General features: G+C 34.5%; 1 protein-coding gene across 4 annotated transcripts in view; it reads left to right on the top strand.

Moving 5' to 3' along the window:
• The window catches only part of SLIT2 (slit guidance ligand 2), a 255,996-nt gene that overhangs the window by 145,767 nt on the left and 91,716 nt on the right, over positions 1-18,513 (top strand). For all 4 annotated transcript variants that reach the window (XM_041473469.1, XM_041473555.1, XM_041473725.1 and 1 more), the window contains exons 5-7: positions 2,775-2,846; positions 12,131-12,202; positions 16,100-16,171. In XM_041473469.1, coding sequence (XP_041329403.1) covers positions 2,775-2,846; positions 12,131-12,202; positions 16,100-16,171 — 216 coding nt within the window. The remainder of the gene's footprint in view (positions 1-2,774; positions 2,847-12,130; positions 12,203-16,099; positions 16,172-18,513) is intronic.

An 18,513-nucleotide genomic window follows, 5' to 3' on the forward strand; every position in this document is an offset into this window, starting at 1 on the left:
GATAAAAACTTGAAGCAATCAATAAATAATTACTAAAATTTTTCATGCTATAAGGAAAATCCTATTTTTTATGAGAAGTAGAATTTAGCATTATGGAAATGAACTTACACTTTTGTTACAGAAACAGTTCCAAGTTTCCTAAATGATGCATTGCAAAAAAATTACTTTTGGAAAACAACATTTGCCAACCTTACTTAGCCCTCCATATTTAAATGTATACTTTAAACAATGCCTTGTTCAGCAAGGTTGGGAACCTTTGCAGTTAAGTAGTTTACATTTGAAATTAGCTAAAATTACCAGGGAACACTACACTTCAGTCTACTTGAGCTTGTGCTACACAGAAATGGTGTTGACTGTGCCGACCCAGCAGTAAATCTAGTGTGCAATTAGTTTGTCTCGTGTCTTTTGCATTTGCATGCACACAGACACACCTGTGCACAATGCCTCGGTGTATTGGCTGTTGAGGAACAGTAGCTGTCACTTGTAAGTCCTTGCATTTGTGCCAAAATTTCCCACAGAAACAAAGATTCTGACCATTGCTATTTTCTATTAGATTTTTTAAAATAATTTACATTCGGCCTCAATATTGCTCATCTTTCATCTTTCTTTTTTTAATTATATAAAATGGTGAGTGATGATACTCTGTCAAATGCCATGAAAAGCTTAATGCACCGTTACCCATTATCTCCTCTAGTATATATTTACGAGTACAGCAGTGGCTCACGTAGATACATACATATATCTGTGTTATAAACTAATCATTGTTCATGACACAAATCACTACTGCTAGCTTAGCCACTTCACACACAATTTTTATACAGGTAAAATGTATTAATTAATTAGACAGAAATGTAAATATAGATATTTGTGTTTTATGCTTATAAGAGAAATTTTTCCAAGGAAGTAGGCTGTTAAATCATGTTACCGTAACAAATGCTGAAGGCTGCTTTTTCATTCATTGCCACTGAATTTATTGTCAGAGCAGTACAGTCATATCCCATTTCAAGATTACTTAGGTGGCTTGAAAATTAAATCACAGCTCACAAATTCTCTTTTTTTCACACACGATTAATAATACTAAAATTGGGTCTAGTTTTAAGTATACTTTGCAAGACATTGCAGTGCAATTAGGTGCATGAACTATGAAAGATTTAGTAAATAGAAGGTGATTTTCCATAAATTAACAATGAATTGGATAAAACAAAATTGCTGCCAATGTATGTGGAATTATTTTCAAAATAATTACATTGATATAAATTTTGTTAAAGTTGGGAAACATGGGGTTTTATAAAGTCCTCAGATTGTTTTCTGCAAGTTCATAAATCTGAAAGAGATCTTCAGGAGTGATTGCTTAGAACTGGAAATATGAGCTCATGCTAGATTACGCTTTAGAGAAAGAATATATCAAAAGTATGACTTCTTATGTCTAATGATTCTAGCTTTTCACTTACTCTGAGCTATATCTCTTATTTCTGTGCACAGTTTTGCAATGTTTCTCTAAAAATTCTCTCTGAAAAAAATCCTCTAAAGATGTCTCCAGGGCTCAACGTAGAGAAACTTTACAATTGCTAGAACCTGGTTTGCATTTGGTGTGCTTTTAAAGAGCCTGGGTTGGTTTTAGCAAAATGAAATCTAGTTAACCACAAGAAAACTGCTGTGCAAATGGAATTAAACTCCCTCTGTAGAGACACCTGTACACATCTGATTTGTTTGTATATTTTATTCAGAAGTTTAAGAAAGCTTCTTCATATAATTGTGTTCCTCATATTTTGTACAGATAGGTGCATGTTGGAAGGTTTCCAAAAGAAGATCTGATTTCATAATTTTAATACAGCAAGGTAGATAGGTCCTCTTGTAAAACTTCAAACATTCATGTACCATGTGTGATAGGTGTGTTTGGTCCAGGGTAGCAAACTACTGTCTGAGGTAAAACCTCCAAACTGCATGTGGTGCAGGTACAGCAATAAAGACTTTAGTGTATTGGTCCTCTTCTATTGCACTGCATCACTGATAATAGTGCATAGCATAAATGGAAAGTTCTAGTTTGCTTTTGTTTTTTTTCATTTTCTCTGTCTCCTCTGCTACTGTCTTCAGTTCTCTAGATTTTATTTCTAATATTGACCTGTGAATGACAAAAATACGTCTGGATTTCAGAAAAAATAAAGGGGTGTTTATTCATACTGATAACAAAAATCCACTACTGAACAATAACTTTATAAGCATTTTTAATAATATTTTTGTTTTATAAAAAATAATAATTTCAGATAGAATGATACAGGTGATCATACAGGGATGTTGGGGAGGAATGTTAGATGTGTGCTGCAGAATGTATTTTAATTCCTTCTCTTGAAATATATGATGCTTGACACTGAAACAAAAGTCAGAAACATATTGATCCCAGTTACTACACAGCTTCATTGTTGTTTCTCAGGAGCTCACTATTTGTTCTATTTGCTGGATTTTTGTCTTCCTTACATAAAGCTGAATATACTATCAAACATGGATTTAGCATGGTTGAAAAGTGAAAACACTTCTGCAGGGTTTTTTTTTTTTTTGGCATATGTGTTGTTATTTTCAAAAGGAACTGCCTAATGTGACAGAGATAAACAATTTTGGCTATTATTGCTACTTCTTTTCTTCAATCACAAATGTAATGTAATAAAATAAGCTTCATTGGAAATATTGACTGAACCATAATGGCTGAATTTTTTTTTTGTTATACACAAAACTAAATATATATATAGCATTTTTACTTTTTTTTTTTTTTTCCTTAGTGATCTTAGTGAAAATCAGATTCAAGCAATACCAAGGAAGGCATTTCGAGGAGCAGTAGACATAAAAAATCTGTAAGTATTTTCTTCCTTCCACATATTCTGATGATAATGCTTTGTAGATACAGTGCTCTTTTTTTTGGTATCAGATGTCTTTTTTCTAAGATCTGTTACAGCTGCTTAAGGAATATCTGCATAATACTGATATTTATCATTTGTTTTGGCAAAATATTTAACTTATCTTAAACATCCTCAAATTGCTTTATGGAAATGTAAAACATTGAAATAGAGTTGAAGACAACATGGCATTATAACTATTAGTTTATGAAACCTAAGTTTAATATTTGAATGTCAGGCATTTTGAAACATTTTATGGTTTCATGTGGAAAAAATCGTTTTTCCTTGGTTTTAAAAGTTTGCCTTTTGTTTGCTTGCATAAAAAAAAAGTCATGCTATTATCTGGTTTTGCTAGCATAGGTTTTTATACTTGTGTGACTATTTTTCTTGCTCGGTTTTCTTCTGTTGTGTTTTCTGAAAGAAAGATACTTTCCTGGAGATAGAGACTTTGAAGTTCATGGGCAGGTTTTGAATTCTTACAGTTTCTAAATGTGGAAATACGTGAATTTCAAGACAAAGCAAAGCAGTGACTTTTCTACTTTCTGTTCAGAGTAGTAAGGGCAGTTTAGTGGGTTGAACAAGCCGAACAACCTGAAGACTGTGATGAACTTCTGTAGTAGGAAAAAATAGGTTATACACTCAAAAGCTACAACCCCTGCTGTAAGCCAAGGACTCATTACTTACAAACAACCAACAAAGACAGAGGACATACAATAGTATGTTTCAGAAACACTATGGAGCTTCCAGCGTGATGCAACTGTGAAAAAATATGATTGATATCTTATGTGGCATCAATAAATATAGGGAAATATTAGGTTATAGCAGGCTTTCATGTTATTCCTGCTGAAACAGTTTTTATTAATTGAAGTTTCCAGTGCTAAAATAGAAAGACAAACATTCTAGTTGTACTGCTTTGAAAAAGGAGTGCTCTTTGATTGTAAAGGAGGGTTGTGATGTATCATCAGTAGGAGAGGATGGGCTAGGAAGCCCTTCACTTTTCTGTCTGCCAGTGATGGAATCCACTTCATTCTGCTGCCTGCAGCACTGCACACAAATTGGTGAGGAAAATGTCTTTTTGAAGATTTAGCAGAATGCCCAAGAATTTGGCCTACTACAGTTCTTCTCTGCAGTGAAATTCTATCATACCTCAGTGGAAAAAATCATTATGTTCAACTCTATTGTGTTCAAAAACATGCTCGTGCTCGTGATTCTCAAAGTAGCTTAGTTACTCTGTGTAATTGACAGTGTATGAGTTTTTATTCAGAACTAGTCCCACCACTATGCATAGTCAAAAAGAGGTTTGGCTACAAGAAGCCTGCATGATCTTTTGTATTTGAAAATGTATACAGCCACAGAAAGGAACTTTGGTAGTAGAAATAGCTGCATCATTGAAAATATTTTAGTAGTAGTAGTTTAGAATATAGGTGTGCAGAAAATTCAAGTTAAAAACTGCATTGGGATGCTAATCTTTATCTGAGATACTATTTTTATCTTAGTGTGACTTTTTAAGCCGAGGATCCTGAATTGTGTCTGAAACTTGCATAAAACAGTAGATGTGCCCTTTAAAGTGTTTCCCTTTTCAGGAGATAATTTTAAAAAAATAAAATAATAAACACCATAGCTTTGCCACAAATTTCAAATGATATATGTGGTATATTTTTTATTGTGATAGGATAAATACTACAGATATCTCCTCCTTTCTTGTCTCTGAATTAAAAAAAAAAAAAAAAAAAAAAAAAAGGAAAGAAAAGCTATCAAACCCCTCATCTGAAAATTTCATGATCCGTCTAAAAGTGCTCTGCAGAATGACCAGTGAGTTCATGGGGTGAGTTGGGTGGATTCTAGCACACCATTTATGTAACTAGATCAGGCTGTTGTGCCTTTTCAGAACCTTTGGTGAGGGGAGACAAACCCCAGCCTTCCATCTAGCCTTGGTCATTACATAGAGAAGACAGGTATAGCAGGAATTTTACAAGTTCTATTTCATTGTTCAAGAAAATGGAGGAGACACCTGATAGGTGACAGGTATAGAAGGCACTATTCAAACAGGAATTAAACTGTCTGTCAGGAGGTTGTTACCAGGTGTGTGTCAGTCTCTTTCCCAAGTAACAAGAGAATACGAGGAAATGCCCTAGAGTGGCACCAGGGGAAGTTTAGATCGGATATGAGGAAATAAGTCTTCACCAAACATTTTTTTAAGCTTTGGAATGGGTGGCTGGGGGAAGAGATTGAGTCACCATAAACTAGTCACCATAAAATTGAGGTATTCAAAAATGTGCAGATCTGGCACTAAGAGACAGGATTGAGCAGTGGACCCAATTGGCAGTGTCAGGTTTACTGTTGAACTCCATGATCTTAGAGGTCTTTTCCAACCTTAATGATTCTATGAGTCTATGAAGGTGATTAACCTAAGGTCTGGAAACCAAATACTTGCATATCCTTACTAAGAATTGTCATAAGCAGAATTCCATATTTGTTCTAGAAATAGCCCAGTAGCTGAGCATAATGTTAAAGAAGTATCTCTTCCAAACTACAGGTGAAGTACAAAAGAAAAGAAATCAGTATTAGAGCAATGTATACATATATATATATATATATATATATATATATATATATATATAAAAAATACATAAATTTCAGTTTAAATTACTGAACCTTTTCTTTAAACATGGAATGATTGAAAACCATCCAGAACAGTAGCTCTATTAAGCTGTTTTAAAAGTTAACAAATTTCACAGAATTTGACCTGATGAAGTATTTTATGTTCCTGAATGGAGACTTACCGTTCTCTCATTTCTACCAAATACCTTCAGATACCTTCCTTCTGAATCAGGAATTTGAATATTTTGGAAAACATCTTATTGTATACTTCTTCGTTTTTGCAGAGCAAAAGGAATGAAGTGTTGGCTCAGATAATCTTAAGGAAACTTCTTATTAGTTTCATAATACCACTATAACCTCTGGCAGCATGTTAGCTCTAAAGTCCTCTTGATGTTTCTCAGAAGAAGCTATTAGTTTACATAAAATGCATCCATGGTGCTTTCTTTCTGGACATCTTAATGCTCACTGTATAGATTCTGTAGAAGATAAAAGCAAACTGGGCAAGACATTATGAGAATTGACAGCATGGGCAACCTGCCACACCCTTGTAGTAAAAAGAATAACAAACCCTGAGAAACATTCAGGCTTCAGAAATGTAATTTACTTCTAATTGGAATTACCCAGTTCCCAATTTGTTATGCCTTTCGTCTTGTAACTGAGAAGGGTTTGGCTCAGTCTGAACTCTCACTTGAGGCAGTTGTAAGCAGCAATAAGATCCCCCCTTTCCCCTCTCTCTGACGGCCAAACAAATGCAGTTCTTGCAGACCATCTCCAAATGTTACCTGCTTCAACCCAATTCTTATGGCCATGTTTGACTGTCTTCTACTGGGGAGGCCAACACCAGGTGCCATCTCACAAACTCAGAAGTCATCTCAAAAATGCCAGAGAGTCTCTGGCTTCACTCTCACCAGTGCAGCCCAGTTGTTTGTAAAATACAGTTATTTGTGAAGTATTAAGTTCTTCAGTAAAAGTGACAAAAATTGAGGGAAGCTTATGTTATAGCAGCTCTCCATACTACAAATCCAGTATGCATTATTTTGGCACTTCAAATGTAGAAAAACATATCTGCAGTGTGTCAAAGTCTCCATTTTTCTATTCAAGCAAGTATTCTTGAATGACTTGAAGAGTTATACACTCTATACACTATAGCTATTGATCTGGGACTTCAGAGCAATTAGGGTGAAATTCTGGAAATATAATTCTGAAAGTTACCCCTAACTTGCAAGTTTTTCAGGGAGAAGAGTATTCACCAAGACATTAGATTCTTCAGAGAACACAGTGACACCCACTTTAAAAAAAATAAACATAAATTATCATATAAATGGGAAATTTAACACAGATTTTTAATAGACATGTTAATGAATGTTTCATAACCCTCACTGGTGATATAGTACTCACACTGGATGTGAAAGATTCTTTAAATTTTCCCAACCTCAGGAAATTTGTTTGTATTTAATATGGTAAGAAAATGCTTTAGGTGCCCATATTGCAAGCTTAAATGGGGTTGGTTTTGATGCTGGTTGAATTAGGAAGAAAAATAACTGAGTTACTAACAAATTGAAGGTACCACTGAAAGAACAATAGTGCTATGTCCTCTTTTTGAGTAGATTTTGGCCTTACGACTTTTCCATTTCAAGTGTGTAAAATTTTATAAGATTCAAATTTTCTCTTTCTCTGTGCAATTGATACTTGGCAGAGGATGGAAAGGAATATACCAATATCATGGTGGAATTGTGATGCTAAATACATGCAATCTCAAATGTTACCAAAAATATTAGGGCACATTTTCATTGTATCTCATGCAAGGATCTTGTGCCCTGTTTTTCTTGTCGTGCTCTTGGCCTTTGTTTTGACTGCTCTCTTCTTTGCGTTCATTTGGGTCCATTTCTTCCCAGCAAGTGGAGGAGACTGTAACTGTTATGCCAGGGATAAAGGCTGCAGAACAATGTAGTGGCTTCACACATCAAATTGCCTAGGAAGATGAAGAATTAGTGAAGAGGGAGGCAGTTCAGCAGCATCCAATCTAAGTCCTTCCCATTATACAAAGCTTTGTCCAAAACTTTGATTGATACTACTTGTTGTTGCCCTTATGCCTCTTTATGCTGATTGTGAAACAATTAAAGCTGCCACTAGAGACATAAATTAATTTTGTATTCATTATTTTTGGGAATTACTGGACTTTTTAAAATTTCAGTTATTAGTAGTTGAAAAAGAGATTCCTGCAAATGTTCTCATTACTTATTTCTTTTCAGATCACACATAAAATTCCACTGCTACTGGAAGTATAGTTGTCTATTCATCTGTACAAGTGCTGTTCTAAATTCATTGCTTGTCTAAGATATGCTTAAATAATCTAGAATTCAATATTTCTTGTGCTTGTTCTTACAAGAAATCCCAACTGGACTGCTAGTCTATTCAGCCACCTGCATTTCAAGTTGACATAAACAAGGATTTTCACAGGGTGTAGTGAACTATATTCTGTATATGCTTAAGTATTTATTACAATAAAAAATAGCTCTGAAGCCATGAAGGAAAGAATATATACATATACACTTTTCTAGTGCCTCCTAAACCTCTTGTTGCCAAGCAGGTTGGTAACCCTGTGGCCTTTGGGGAAAAAAAACAACTTGTTCTTACGGATAGTTAAAATAAACAGCATTTCAATACTATTTTTAAAATTTTCTTTTAAAAAGTTACTTCTTATTAATGTGATAATATCTTTGAATCACGTAACATATAGATTTTAAATTTTGTATTCATCCTCCTTTTGATTACATTCTTCTGTTTAATTTTTACTCTTTTTTTTTTTGTATTACTTTCCTCCTGTAAGATAATTCTTGGATTAACCAAGTAAAGTGCTAGATAATTTTCAGAGGATCGAGGAACTGAACTATAAATATTTTAGTTTCTGAAACTTCTAGCTTGTTCAGCAAGTATGCATTACTTGGATGTAACTATTAACAGTCTTGGGAAACAAGCAGTTCTTTCAAGTTTGATAAAAAATGAATAAATTCTGGCATGATTTTTTAACATAATTTTTAAGTAATTCCTCTGAAATTATTGATTTGTCTTGAAACTGAGATTGATAAATAAGAAACAGGAATCATAACTCAGTTCTGTTGAAAAAAGTAGCTCTCACAGAGGACCAAAAAATGTCTTCAAACTGTGAAGAACAGGAGAGTAAAGCAGACAATTGTTTGAATTGTTCCAACTTACAGCTTTCTAGGAATGAGTAAAGGAGGTTTTCTCTGTCAAGAGTCAGATGACAGATTTTTTCTGTATGAGGGTAGTAACTTTTAAATGTGTGCAGCATCGTCTGTTAGTCATTAAATGTTCTTCTAGTGGGATAGCAAAGTTTATTTTAAGATATTTATTTATCATTATCTGGTAGACAACATATGCCAGGAGGGAAGAAATATAAGCTAGCAACATGTTTCTACAGCCTAAGATGTATCCACAGAAGCAATAAATACAAAACATTATAAAGTGAGCATATTAATTGAATGCTTATTAGTCTTACCAGTTCTTATTGCTAAACTCACATAACCATTGACATTTTAAGCAGCAGTAGATTAATTCAGTTAGATTATTTCATGTAGAAAATACCCAGGTAATGCTGCAGACACAGATGTAAAATCCAGTTAATTCTCTGCAATGATGGGAGGGTTTTGAATGTGACAACTGTTGTTTGTTATCTTATGAGCCTCAGGAATGGCACTGCTGAATCTTTGTGAATGTTGGAGGCAGAAAGGAAGAGCAACTTTACAAAAGCATGGGGAGATCCCACATGGAAAAGACCCAAAAGGGAGATGGAGCAGGCAGAAAGATGATAAACTGGGGAGGGGGGAAGGATAAGAATGGGCCGGAGTTGCTGGCCCCTGTCTGGTCAGCTTCGGTTCTCAGAGTGTTCTAATAATTTGAAAAGAAGAAGAGCTCATGGGGACCAAAAAAAAAAAAAAAAGCTTTCTAAGAAGGATTGAGGGTTATTGCTATACTCAATAGCTTAGTGGTGAGAAAGGTTTCATTATGGTATTGGAGGTTTTTATGTGAGGTTTTGAAAGTCATACTAAAAATAAACAATAGAATGTAACTTAAAATTAGATAAAAATATAATTTTTAATTTCTAGTATTCTTGCTTGTACCTTAAGACATGGCTTAATACATATGTGCTATTGAGAACCTGTTTTATCAAAAAACACAATCACATTGCTTCAGTATACCTGTTAGAAGGACCTCATAAGTTAATGTTACACTGGTTATGAAATATCGTCTAACTTTTCATTTGGGTCATATATGTAGTGTGGGTATCCTCACCCTTAACCTTTACTTTTAGCATAAATAGCTATTAAAGCCAGTCACACAGTCTTCAAAGTCATGTCCCTTTCATAGCTTAAAAAATAAATATATATATATATATATATATATATATATATATCACACCAATTGTTCTTCATGGTGTGTGTCTAATCATTTTTATATTATGGTTGTAACTGATGGAAGATAATCTAAAGCGTAAAGGTGGTAGCATCTTTCAAATACAGAAATTTTTAAATTTAAATTTAGGGAACATTTTTCTTCTCCCATCTGCAAACTTCCCTTCCTCATACTGAAACCAATTCATTAGCTCAGTGCAAACAGAGTAATCTTTCTGGTAAGAAGATTTAAATGGAAACAACTCACCCTTCACTAAGGTAGTGATCATGGTGACTCATTAAAGGAAGAGGTCCAAAAGTTTTCGGGATCACCACAATTGCTGCCAGTCTAGTGGAAGAAATCTGCCTTTCAGTTTGTGTAGGACAAGATTTTCTCAAGTGCTTTCTCCGCTTTAAAAGATTTTCCTTTGTGTAAAATACAGATGATTTAGAAGAAGCTGTGTCAGCACTGATTTATGCATTGACAGCTAAGGATAATAAGATATGGGCAAACATACAGCTCACCCTTTTACAGATTAACCTGCAGACTGCATTAGGCAAATTTGATGGCATTAAAAGATTTTTCCAATTTGTCTGGAAACAATTTCTCTTTTGTATTGTGTCAAGGGTAACATTTCATGCCATTGGAGTAATTTAAATAGCTTTGATAAATTGTTTGAGAGGTTATACTGTGTATATATTTTACCATTTTAAAATAAAGAGGCTATTAGCTTAATTGTTAAATGAAATTCATTACTAAAAATTGAAGAAGCCTTAGAAAGTAGACCTAAATATTCCAACACTGCAGCACTAGTGTTGTAACATTGCACCAAAATGATTAAAGATGGTATTCAGCAGCCGATAGTTTGCATTTAGCTTTCAATACACAGAAACACAGGCACTGTTACAATTATGACAATATGTTATTCCCTTGTAGTAGTAATTCAGATGAAACTAGAAGAACTTTATAGAAGTTGGTACATTACATTCAGCAGTGGGTCTGATGTTTTATTAATAAAGTAAAATGTTATCATAGATTCAGAAAAATCACAGAAAATGCTTTAGTAGAAGTGTCATTAGCCCTGCTAGCTAATATATAATTGAAGACAGAAGGGCAGAGTTCATCTGTATTTTGTTCATTTTCTTAGTATTGTTCACACACATTTACTCATATATATTATTTGACACTGACAAGCTATCAGCTTGGAGAAGTTTTTAAAGTGAGGTTTTTTATCATCTTCGCTTTGCAAGTCATGCCCTGAAATGCATAAGACATTTCAGTATTTATAGGGAAGGCTTTTATCAGTAGAGAAATTGTGGTTTTATATCTGCATGGTTGTTAATTTAAGCAGACATTTTTAATTGGGCTATATGTGCTGTATCAATGTTTTGAATTGAAAAGGTAATAATCATCTTCAGAGAAACGAATCTAAATTTTTCATAACTCCATACTTAAGGATTAATAATGTATGGGATGGATTGCTGAGTTTTATGTCTAGAATTCGAGTGCTCCATTACAACATACTATCTGCATATAATTACAGACAGCACAAAGTCTGTAGAAAACCAGATACTGAAGGGTCAGCAGAAACACTACTTTCATATGAAGCAGAACTAAAGGATATTAGTAAAAAGGTCTGTAAATGCCTCAGACACTGTTATTTCCGCATGTAGACATATTCCAGGAGGTAATTACTGTAAATCCCCTGCATACCCGGGGGTAACACCTCCCACCTGCTCCAGGCATGCACACACGCAGGGAGACCCCTAAAACTGGTGTCTGTCCCTGGTCCCTGCTGCGGCGGGTGGAATTAACATGCAGCTGGGCTGCTCTGATAAATGGATTCTGTTAGGTCACCGAGGGGATGCGTGTGACATTAAGTGATTTACCGTCCTTTACCTTAATGAAATTGTTTCAGCAAGATGACGCTGAGAGCTTTTAATGGATAGCTTTTCTTGATGTAATGAAATTGCATTCCTTTGGCATTTAATATAAGGTGCAGTTATTATTTACTGGAGCTTTCCCAGCGCTGCTGTTCTGCGCAGACAGTTGAGAACAAAAAGGGATTTCTGTGGCAGAGTGCAGGCCAGCGCCGAGCGGCAGCAGCGATGGCCAGAGCCTTTCCGTGCGCGTGGCCGGCCTCTGCCACCCCTTCGGGAGGCTTCCCTTGCGCCTCGCCTTGCCAGCACGCCTCTCCCTTACAAATGCCTTCCTAATCTGTTTAACAGGCAACTGGATTACAACCAGATCAGCTGTATTGAAGATGGGGCGTTCAGGGCTCTGCGTGACCTGGAAGTGCTGTAAGTATTCCTTGTATCTCTTACTTGTAGCGAGAGCTCGGTATCTGGGGAGTGCTAATGTAGCAGCTTATCTGCAAGCTGCAGCCTGGTGTCAGGATGCTCTAGTGAAAAGATGTCTTAAAATAATCCACTGCGATGTGCTATAAAATGGTAAGAAGATATGGAGAGGCATGCATACTCCTTTACTCTCCAAGACAGCCATTAAACATAATAATAATAAAAAAGCCATTGACAGAAACTGTAAGAAAAGAATATATTTCATTTTAAAAGGGGGGAGGGCAGCAGTATTAATGAACCCAATTAATTTTGTACATTACCCATTACTGGTGATGTACTGAACATTTCAGAATTGCTTTTCTTGTATACTCATCATCAATTTGATCTTTTGATCACTGAGACTCAGTGTAAGGAACAATATGCTGTATCTATCTGACAATCTGGATGTTTTCAAAGAGGCACTTTCTAGCAAACATTACTGCTACATGTTAAGATGCTTAGCGTGTCCATGTTAATAGATTCTTTTTAAAACATTTTAAGTTTTATGTGCATAAATGCATTTGTATGTGAAGGAAAATACCTTTTTCTGTGTCACAGAAGGTTATTTTTGCAACACTTCTTTGCATACTTTTTTTTTTCACTTTCTTCAAGTGGCTATCAGTGAGGTTAAAGGGAACAAAATTATCATCTGAGAATAGTTACTGTAATGAGCAAAGTGCCTTAGTTCTCAAAGAATCTGAGGCACAGGACACATTCCTGAAATGTTTGCTCTGTCAGTCAAAATGACACATTTTATTTGGATTTTCTTCTTTAAGAGAAATGAAAGAATTTGTGTATTGGTGAGTTACTTCATGTTAATTTGGATCACACCTGATAAATCACAACTTGAGGAGGGTGAGAAAATGTGTCTTGTTGTTTGGGTTTTTTGTTTTTTTTTTAAATATTCTGAAGAACAGAAGCTTCTCTGGCAATAGTGTCTGCATGTTTAAGAAACCAAAAAGTATGTGAGTAGCTGGTGGTAAAAGTTTTTTATTATTAAACACTAGTTGGTTTTACTTATGGGTGAATGAAACCGGCAGCCAAATTTGATATTATTTTTTTACTTTGCCATAGAATAACAGGTCATACTAGTCATAGAATAACAAGCCTATTGTTAACTCTCTGGTATTAAGCCATGTAAAATACAGTGTAGATTCAAACTACATCTAATTGTTGAGTTGACAATTAGTTGTCTGACAGTAAATGTGATGTTCTCTGAGATTTTTATGTTTGGAACTCTTATATGTGACAGAATATTTTTTGTCCAATAATGGCTTAATCTGCTTACTGTGGTTTGTTTTGGTTTTTTTGTTAATATGAGCCTTTCTTTACAAATGCAAGGGTTAAATGTTTATTAAAAATAAATAAATAAAATGTTTTCTGCATTTTTTAATGCTTGCAATTTTAGTGTTCTTGAAAGGTCATCCTTCCAATTGAGGTCAGGGGTACAGTTTTTACACTGATTTCAGTGAGTGGAAAAACAGGAAAGAACTTCTAAAATAGTAGTCTGCTGAAAACTAGGTAGATAGAATTTTTATGAATGAGTATATATAGTCTATTAGCATTGTTCAAATACATGACTGAATGTTTCCTGTCTTGAATTACGTTATGTGATAAAAATTATGTAAAGATTTATGGCATTTTAAGAAATTGAGATAGATATTTCAAACACTGAATGTTTTGTATCTAATTAAGCTTTCTTTACAATATGGCTTAAAGAATGAAAGCTGTGTTGATCAGACCATGCTGTATATGCACTGAGTAGCAAATAAGACTATGCATGTTGCTTTCATTTGGAGTCAGTTGCTCTAACTGAGCAGAGAAAGTAGATATTACTTCAAGCTTCAAGTTTGAGGTAGAGCTTTTAAATAGATTGTAATCCTGTTTAGTCGCAGTTTGAAATGCTTACCAAAGTAACAAGTTAAATAATTGTAGAATTTTAGAGGCTGTTAGTGTTAAAGATACAAAATAGCCTGAATATTCCTCCCCATGCATTTCTCTGTTTATTTTCCTTTGTCCTTTTTTTTTTTTTTTTTTAAATAAAGGGAAATCTGCCCTATTTGGGAAACAGACTATGGGGAAAATATAATGCTGACATGTTAAAAAAATATAAAGTGTCTACAAACTGTAAAAAAGTCATCACAGTCTTTGCTATAGTATATAACATTTAGGTAAAAGTATTGAGCCAACTTTTTAAATTGCATCTCTGTAATGAAATTAAGCATTTTTATCTTTACAGAGAAATAGCTATAACAATAATTTAATTCCATATGTATCCCTTACATCTATTCCTATATTAGTTTTCTTTACCCTGAAAAAATTCATAGCTTATATATACAAAATAGCAAGGCAAACATCAAACAGCCAAAACTGGAAGTTAAAACAGATTCGCCATTGCAGATTCGCCTTCTCTTAACAGCTATGGAAATACTGGCTGATTTCTCTTCACTGAAAATATATTATTTTAGAATCTTGTAAGAAGTTATGCAGGAAGAACTGTGGGAGCCGTCATTTACCATGTGGACATTGTAAGAAAACTGCCACAATTTACTGACATTTATTCATTAAGACACCTTTACCCAGTACACTGGTGATTTTTTGTTGTTTTATTTTTGTTTTGAAAAGTGGTACAGTTCTTCTATTTACTTGTTTGGATTATTTTGTTTGGGGTTTTGGGTTTTTTTCTATTATTCTTCTTTCTGTTTATGTATCCCTAAGAACACACAGGGGAGATCCCTTATGCACAGCAAAGGAAAGATTTAGTACACAGAATGAGTAAGCACACAAAGATAAAACGCTGCATATTCCATCAGTTATTAATTGCTTGGTTAATGTGGAGATATATAGCCTGATCCTGGTAAGGGTGCTGTGATTTTACCTTTCTGTGTTTCAAGATCAGACAGTACAAATAATTTGTCAAAATAGGAACAAATTACAGTTTCTGGTAAAAAAAAAAAAAAAAGAAAAAAAAAGAAAAAAGGAAAATACTTTCTTTTCCAAAAGGGAGAAAAGCTTTTCTTCAGTGGGAGTTATTATTTATTACTGTTTTAGTTACATAGAGTTCATTATCCATTCTGCTCAGATGAGTAATCTCTAAGTCAAATCTGTAAATTCTATTGCTTGCTTCCTTTTTTTGGAGTCAAGCTTGTTTGCATTTTATTTGCAGCCTAAAGACAATATTTAACTGCAAGTTAATTCATAAATTTTCCGAATCTTTACCAACCATGTGTAATGAGTATAATGGGCCTGTGTAGCCAAGAGTTGTCTAAGTTTTGTTTCTAGTTCCTATCTCAATTTCCCAAACCTTGTCTAAAATACAAATTACTACTTTGCTAAAGTGTTACTTTTTCTGACTCCTATCATATTGGAAACTCCCCTATTGTTCATGCAGCTCTGGATCATCTATAGTGACTCATTCCCTATAAAACTAAGCACAGCCCAGAGTTAATATTTTCTGAAATTTTTGGGAAAAAACCATTCAGCTCTTGTATCATCATCAAAAATCAGACTTTTAGAAGCTAGAAGGAGAAATCAGTATCCTAGAACCAAGACATTTTCTCCAAAGACTCTTTTTTGCCCCAAGACATCAAGTTTGGCTTGAATGCCATAGATGTTATCAATATTGGTGGAAGTTCCTTTTGAGTGAATTCTAAGCTACTGTGACCTCTTACTTAGGATAGATAACAGTAAAACCATTTTTTTTTTGGGGATTCAACAGGGAGGTAAAATAAAACTGAAAGCTAGGAGTTTTTTCCTGATACACATCCCTAAAAATAGTACACCATGACTTCCATTAGCTGTGCCGTTTTTTAATGTGACAAAACTCTTAAGATGTTAATATGCTTCTTCTTGGCTTTGCAGTACTCTCAACAATAACAACATCACCCGACTATCCGTGGCAAGTTTCAACCATATGCCCAAACTCAGAACATTGTGAGTAGTCCCACTGAAACTGGCTGCCATTTTTATAATTTATTTTTTTTTTTTTTACTCATATTAAGTTTTATCAGGGATCTATCAATACATATACAGGCAAAGCAAGCATAAGCTCAAATAAGAATATTGATGTCTCATGAGGTTGAGGAGCATGAAGTCTGTGTGTGTGTGTCTGTGGAAGCTCATTCTGAAAGGTAAACCTAGCAAGTGACCCCAAAGCTACATGTGGGGCTCAGGAAATAGAGAAGAAGTTGTATCCTTTTTCCATCAGCTTTTTTAGGATATGAAATTAATAAGTATTTAAATCAGTTTTATGACCTCTTCCCAAATGGAATTTCCATAGTGCTGTATTCAGTGACAGAAAAGCTTCACCTTCTCACCAAAAAAAGATGAGGGCAGGGGAATTCTTCTTACATGTTACAGCTATATAAAGAAATAAATTGATGTTTTTTGAAAGTCAAAGATTTGTTTTACTTTGAGCTTTTGAATGGGTCACATTTCATTTTGGAGCATTGGTGATTCTTTGATTGACTGTCAGATGTGATAAATGGGAAATCTTTATGCTTTTATTACTGTACTGCTAGCAGACCTAATTAAACTAAACTGGCTTGCCAACATTCTTTGTAACATAAAATTATAGCATCATCCGGTAGTGCTATTATAATTAAAGTTGTGTCAGCATTTACAATAAGGTCCCCATTTTTAGAGGTTATGACTTTGTCAGAGGAGCACTTCAGGCTTCTAAAACAAAGCGCAGCCCACAAGACTGTCTGTGTATGCAAGTCCTGTGGGCTGGAATTATGTTTTGGTATTTTTATATGGACTACAAATAAATCTAGATTGTGTTGACTGGCAAAACCAGGTTTGCTCCAGAGACTCACTTTTAAACAGGTTTTCCAGTGAAGTGGGAATTAAGAATGAATGGGGTATTTCTATCAGAGCTCAAGAGTAGCTGTTAGTGTTAAAGAATAACTTTTACAAAAAACCTGTCTAGTTTCTTTTACCCATGTTGAGTTGCACAACAGCTCTGAAATCAGTAGGACTATTCACCCAGGTTAACATATGGCTTTTAACTGAAGAACTTCTCTCAGGTGAGTAGTTCTGTTGATTTCATAACAGAATTGCAACTATTCTTGCTTGGACAAATATGAGAATACTTAAATAGTGCTGACCATGGGCTTTTGGTAACCTCAGGTAGAGTTTGATAATAGAATTTCATTCTGTTCTTTCAGGCCTGAGTCTTGAAAATGTGCAATCTGTACTTTTTTTGAACTTACAAATATGGTTTCTGTTTTGAACCATAAAATAGAATTAATCAAATTAGTAGCATTTACATTTTCTTTGGTTAGGATATTTCATTTTCTGAAAATATATTTTAGAAACAAAATAAACTGGACAAACAGAATCCTGGCTTATAGCTGTGACATCCCATTTGCAGTCAGAATATGTTTGTATAACTATACTGATTTCAGTGGCATTAATTCTGTTTTGCAATGGTCTTCATGCCTACAGCTGGCCACAGATTGTGATAAATGCATGTACTGTATTGTGAGCTGTATTTGCATAGCACCCACCCAAGAATTAGTACAGGAAAATATATTTGCTTTCATTTCTAGTCATTTATGGGGCAAAAAGGTGTTGGCTAATATTTTGTTTTTTGTTGGTTACACATTTCATGTTGCTTTGCAGATTTATTTTCTAATGGATTAGTTAGACTCTTTGTCTGCATTCTGAATTTCCTGCACTTCCTTTCCAGTTATTTAGTTAGGAATGAGCACCTCAGCTAAAAAGTACCGAAATGGCATGTCCCTGTTATGGATGATTCTGAGTAATGATTTGATTTATAGCTGTGGACATCCTTTGTGGTAGTTTAGGAAAACATAAGAGCCAGAGAAGAGTATTTTACCTAATTTAGTGAATACATTTGTCTGATATTTTATCAATGGCAAAGTGCTTTTTGCCACTTGGCAAGGAGCCGTGGTCTTGTGTCAGACCACACCGACAAAGGGACAACTTTCTTAATTCCATCACTTGCTTCCATTTGGTCTTTTAATTAATTTCAGGGATTGCTTAAAGTGTAGATCCCTAGCAGCCAAAAGTAGCTAATCCCATTTTCTGCTATTTAACGACCAGAGAAGAAATCAGAAAAGAGATGTGAAAGAAGGTGCTTTATATTGAGTTATTACTCTATCTTGTTCAGCAGAAAATGAGTATGACCTGCTAAAGGGATCTTTCAGGCTGTTTCTATAGAGACTAATAATGGCCGGACTTACAGATACATCTAATTGGAAACAAAATCTTTTATGAAACCTTTTTTTTCTGACATTATAGTATTACCA

Source organism: Pyrgilauda ruficollis, unplaced genomic scaffold, assembly GCF_017590135.1.
Source record: "Pyrgilauda ruficollis isolate IOZ18807 unplaced genomic scaffold, ASM1759013v1 scaffold1, whole genome shotgun sequence".
Classification (NCBI taxonomy): Eukaryota; Metazoa; Chordata; class Aves; order Passeriformes; family Passeridae; genus Pyrgilauda; species Pyrgilauda ruficollis.